At 47.5% G+C, this 6,000-nt stretch overlaps 1 protein-coding gene across 1 annotated transcript in view; it reads left to right on the forward strand.

Moving 5' to 3' along the window:
* The window catches only part of FRG1 (FSHD region gene 1), a 54,060-nt gene extending 48,834 nt beyond the window's left edge, over positions 1 to 5,226 (forward strand). The window contains exon 9 of the mRNA XM_033943927.1: positions 3,672 to 5,226. Coding sequence (XP_033799818.1) covers positions 3,672 to 3,708 — 37 coding nt within the window. The 3' untranslated portion in view covers positions 3,709 to 5,226. The remainder of the gene's footprint in view (positions 1 to 3,671) is intronic.
* The last annotated feature ends 774 nt before the right edge of the window (positions 5,227 to 6,000 follow it).

Raw genomic sequence — 6,000 nt, forward strand, 5'->3', positions numbered from 1 at the left:
TGAGGACCCATTGGTCGGATGTGATGACCTCCCAACGGCTGAGGAAGAGTTGGAGGCGTCCTCCGATAGGCTGAGGAAGAGGCAATGATGGTGGGAGACTGGCTATGCCCTGGAGAAAGGAGTCAAAAGGGTTGAGATGGTTTTGACGGAGGGAGAGGTTTGGCAGGCTGATGAGACTGGGAACGAGCCTGAGGTTGATGCTGGTGACGAGGACGGCGAAGTTGTTGCTGAGGCGGGTTGAGAGGTCTGGCCGAGAACCTGCGTTGGTAGGAGGACTGCTGTCTGTAGGGGCGAGCAGGCAGAGTCTTCTTTTTGGGTTTGACCAGAGTGTCCCACCTAGTCTCGTGTGCTGAGAGTTTCTGGGTGGTTGAGTCCAGCGATTCCCCGAAGAGTTCGTCACCAAGACAAGGTGCATTAGCCAGGCGGTCTTGGTGGTTAATGTCGAGGTCAGAAATTCTCAGCCAGGCCAGACGCCGCATGGCAACAGCCATGGCAGATGCTCTAGAGGTCAGCTCAAATGAGTCATAAATGGAGCGTACCATGAATTTCCGAAGTTGGAGCAGACTGGAAATTTGCTGTTGGAAAAGAGGGACCTTACGTTCAGGAATGTATTTTTGCAAAGAGGAGAGTTGTTGCACCAGATGCTTCATATAGAAGGAGAAGTGAAAGGTGTAATTATTTGCCCTGTTGGCCAGCATTGCATTCTGGAAAAGGCGCTTGCCAAATTTATCCATCGTTTTGCCCTCTCTGCCAGGAGGGGTGGAGGCATAGACACTGGAGCCCTGAGTTTTCTTTAAGGTGGACTCCACCAGGAGAGATTCATGGGGCAATTGAGGCTTGTCAAACCCTGGGATTAGAATGACCCGGTACAAGCTATCCAGTTTGCGAGGGGCCCCGGGGACAGTGAGAGGGGTTCTCCCAATTTTTGTAAAAAGTTTCCCGTAGGATGTCATGGACGGGTAACTTAAGAAATTCCTTGGGAGGTTGCTCAAAGTCAAGGGCATCGAGAAAAGCCTGGGACTTTTTAGAGTCGGACTCTAAAGGAATGGAAAGAGCAGCCGACATCTCCCTGAGGAACTTGGTAAAAGAGGACTGTTCGGGCTTTGAACCGGTGTCAATCGTGGAGGGTTCCTCGTCCGTCGAGGAAGCGTCTTCCTCGGTACCGTGTGGGGATTCTTCCCATAAGTCAGGGTCCCTGATGTCGGGGTGTGCACGGCGGGTCATCGGTGTGGAAGGCTCGGCATGGCGGGTCTTGGAGAGAGACTTGCCGGAGCGGACCGAGGTGGTACCGGGAGAGGAAGACCGGTGCCGTTCCTGGTACCGGGAAGGGTCGGCATCGGAACGGGCTGGTATCGCAGGTTGGGAACGGTGCGGTTCAGCCGAGAGCACCGGCATGGAGGTGTTAAGCGGTACCAAGGGGTCGACACCGATGGGATCGTGCGAGGCTCGGACCGGTCTTGCACCGGAAGGTGTGAGGCCAGCAGTGCCGGCAACAGTTGTTGGAGTTGTTGCTGCAGCTGCTCCTGGAACTGGGCCTGGAGTATGGCCGCGATGCGGTCGTCCAGGGGAGACACCGGTACCACTTTTTTATTTTTCGGTACCATAGGTGCCGCTCTACGCTCCGGCGATGAGGAGGCCTATGACGAGGCACTCACCGATATCGGAGCGGAGCGTTTGTGGGGTCGGTGCGGTGCCGGGAGGACCGGCGTCGCAACTGTGGCAGGAGGGCGCTCAAGGGAAGTGGAAGGCTTCTTAGCCGGCTTACCTGGGGCCAGCAACCCCGAAGAAGGATCTGGCGGTGTCGAAGTAGTCGGTGCCGACTTTTGACGTCGCGGCAGGTTCCATGGCAGATCCGGTGCCGAAGAGAAAATTTTGCTGGATCTGCCTATTTTTTAATGTGCGCTTTTTAAGAGTCGCACAGCAGGTGCAGGTGTCAGCCCGATGCTCCGGACCCAAGCACCGCAGGCACCAATTGTGCAGGTCGGTGAGAGAGATCGGGCGTGCACACCGCTGGCACTTCTTAAAGCCCGGTTGAGGGGGCATGAAGGGAAACACGGCCTCCGCAAAATCGAAGCCAGAGGCCTGTATGGTGGCGGTAGGCCCCGCCGGGGCCGGGCCGAAAAAATAAGAAAACTGGACGAGTTTTTTTTTTTTAAATAAAAGCAAAGGAATCTGAAAGGAAAAAAAGAATCAAAGAACAAGAAGAAATACGTGAGCGGGAAGGCAAAAAATAGTTTTTCAACGGCCGTTGAAAACACATGCGCCTTCTTCGCTCCGCGGAAACGAAGAAACTGGGGACCACGCACTCCTCCGTCGGGCGGGAAGGCACTCGCGCATGCGCGGTGCGGCCAACTAGAACTTTCTAGTTAAAATGTCCGTACCGGGGCTCCGTCGGTGACGTCACCCATGCGTTAAGAATATGCTGCCTGCTTGTCCTGGGATAAATCAGAGATCTGGGCAAGGGTGGGTGAGAGGGTGGGAATTTTTCTAAACCAAAGGTTCTCAACGTGTAGTATGCATACCCCAGGGGGTACGTGGCACCAGCACTGTATGTCTCCCAACTTCCTTCTGTCATCACATATCTTCCATCTTCTTCGTCTTCTGTCTAAAGCCTCCCCCACCCCCCGACCAGGAACAGCAGCTCACTGGGTGCTTTTAACATCACCGCACAGCTGCTGCAAGCATTAGTTTAGCCGGCGATTCCATCAGGCAGCTGCGGGGCCTTTGCTAAAAGATTTCTCTTGAAGTTCTCTCACAGCACCTCTAATTACCTAACTTTCAGAAAGCAAAAGTTCAGCCCAATGTGCTGTACAAAATAAACATATAAGGTAGAGACTGACCAACATTTCAGTTTTGGTGCTGAAACCAGCCTTGTTTCGGCTTCTGCTGAATGAGACATTCTGTTGTGAATGTGTGCTTAGCTTCCTCCCCATGCAGCAGCATGTTCAGCTTGCTCTATTCCACCCTGGCTCCAATCTCAAGTGGTTGATGTGACCTTTAGCAGCAGTCTTACAAAAACTTCCACTGGCGTTCACAACAGCTGTTATGATGGTGAAACAGCAAGGTCTCTTAAGGTAGGCCCAGGGGGGAAATAGGGTCTGCCTCCTATTTGGGGGTGGGGGGGGGGGGGGAGAAGAGTCTGCTACAGTTTGGGGGCATGTCAAGACTTTGTTTTAGTCAAAACAGATCCAGTTTCGGTTACCCTCTAACACAGGGGTAGGGAACTCTGGGCCTCGAGAGCCGTATTCCAGACGGGTTTTCAGGATTTCCCCATTGAATATGCAGGAGATCTATTTTGCATGCACTGCTTTCAGTGCATAGTCATTGGGGGAAATTCTGAAAACCCAACTGGAATACAGCTCTCAAGGACCAGAGTTCCCTACCCCTGTGTCTAATGCAAAAATAAAATTATCAACACAGTTGTTCTAATTGTTGCAGCTTGATATTATAAATAACATTTTTGTTCTTCTGGGAGATTGAGTTCCTATGTGTGTATGCATAAGTCTGTTTTGGGTTTTATCATCTTTTCCCTTTCTTTGCTTGTATTTGAGTGCCTCGGCTCTGTTTTCAATATCGATATGCCTCATCCTTGCCTAGTTTACCAATTATTTGAGTGGGTCATGCAAAAATTTAATATTTAAACTTTAATTACATTTTTTCCTTTTTTACAGGCGATCTAAACTGAAAGCAGACAGATACTGCAAATGAAGGACAGCACAATAAAACAGCAAAGCCAGCTGTCACTACTTCTAACCAGAGACTTATTTTTGTTACTCAGAAATAGTTGAAGAAATCTGTTTATGTAATGAAACATTCCAGTAGCTGGATAAAATCAGATTGTTTGCAGGTCTTTACAAAGTAAGAATAATATAATGATGTATATAAAAACTTAAAACCACTTGGATTCTGGCTGCAGGTTTGACTTGTATACAAGCTTCTGGGACTAGAAGCAAGTGTTGTAGCTGTAGGCTTCAAGGAAACAGGTGCTAGCCTTTAAGGTGGTGTTATAGAAGAGCTTAGGCTAACTTGTATGTATACTTAGGGTTGCAAGCTGTCTGGTTTTTCAGTAGCCAGGCTGGCTGTGACAATGCTCAAACCCAAAAAAGAAAAGCTGGTTATTTTGGTCTTAACAGCACCCACGAAACAGAAGTGGCATCTCCTTGCCCTCTTCCATTCCAGCATCTTTCCACTTGCCTCTATCTCCCTCCGCTATCCCAAAACACACTCACTGACAATTAGGAAGCGACTGCTTGAAATTGCTGCAGCTACTGAAATGTCAATGAATGTACACTTCTGGATGGGGGAGGAGGCAGGGCAGTAGCAAAGATGTTGGACATATGTTGGTCTGCCTTTCTTCTCTATTTAACACATCTCAAAGGCAGATTGAGAAGATGCCGAAACCCCAGGAGAGACTAAGGGTAAGAGAAGACTGCCAGATCCGGGGGGGGGGGGGGAAGATGCTGGAACCAGAAGAGGGGAAAAGATTGGACCCACAAAAGGAAGAAGATATGCCAAACCATAAGAGAGGGTAGGGGGGGAAAAAAGGAGGAAATGCTAGTCCTGGAGTAGGTTGTGTGGGAGGAGGGAGTGACAGAGAAGACATATGGATGGGCAGGGACCCAGGTGAGCTAGGGACATTGAGGGGAGCACATGCTGAACTGGTGGGGAAGAATAGGGATGGGCACAGAAGAGAGATGGTAGCAGGATCTTTAGGGAAGGTGGGTGTGGAGAGAGAAGAAATGTTAAAGGAAGAGAGACTGGGCCCAAACTGAATGGAAAATTACAGTGCTCGGACAACAAAGGTAGAAATAAGTATTTTATTTGAAATGTATTATTTATTAGGCAAGGGATTGGGGACATGTATAGTACTGCTTTTTTTTTTTTTGTAGTTAACCACACTCAAAATGGTTTACATACAGGTATTTTAGAACATCAGTGTTTTGAGATTTTTTTTTCCTGTAATATTTATGCACCATACATGCAAGTGTGACTGCTTCAGGTTTGCTTTCATAGTGCTGTATCTGATATGTAGTCTTTTCTTGCCGAGGGAGCAGACAAGGACCCCTGAGGAAGTCAATTCTTTGCTGAAACAGACCATGTAGAGTCTGTTTACCTCAAACACAGTACAAGTTTGATGATTTTATCCTGTTGGCATCTGTCAGATTTTGATTTTGTGATATTGATTTGTTTTGAACACCAATAAACTGTGATATTTTAACTCCTGGAGTCCAGGGCCTGGTTCCACTGTTTTGTTCCATATCCATTGCTGTGGAAGGTAGAACTGCCTTTGTGGCGTAGACACCCCACAGTGTTTTTCAGGAGGCTATATTTGTGCACCTTACATGCAAAGTGTGACTACTTGAGGTTTCCAGTTCAATCTTTTGCCTTCATAGTGCTGTTACTGATCTGTAGTCTTTTCTTGCCAAGGCTCTGTTTTGTACATGTTAGCAACATAAACTGTTCTGCTAGCATGTAGGTTGTGTGTGGAAATCTTATAGCAGTCTCATTTTCACACTAGGTGGGTGTATTGGTGTTTTAGTGCCTAGAGTATTAGTTACAGCACTGCTTTTCACAGGTAAGATTGTTACTCTTGAGTTCTGGGAGTTAATGGTGTCATGGTTTAGTAAGGTTCACATAATCCATGTTTTTTTAGCCATGGCTTGCTGCTTTCTTACTATTAGAATAATAATGCATAGTCACAAGTGTTTCAATAGCCTGTTTAAATTGAGCATTCACTTGTTTGTAGAACTTCCACCGTCTTTGTATTTTCCATCTCCACTAGTTTGTGAGATCATGTCCTTTACACTTCATTAACTTATCTACCACATTACCTTAATACTAACCCTGTCAAAGTAGACTAGTGTTTTATAAATTTAAAAAAAGCTTGAAAAATATACAAGGCTCTATTATGCAAAGTTTATGAAATCATAGAACCTAGGGCAATTTTTTCTTCTGAGATAGCAACCCTAGTACAGACAGTGGTAGGGGAAGAGTGCAACA

The sequence above is a fragment of the Geotrypetes seraphini genome, chromosome 1 (genome assembly GCF_902459505.1).
Source record: "Geotrypetes seraphini chromosome 1, aGeoSer1.1, whole genome shotgun sequence".
Classification (NCBI taxonomy): Eukaryota; Metazoa; Chordata; class Amphibia; order Gymnophiona; family Dermophiidae; genus Geotrypetes; species Geotrypetes seraphini.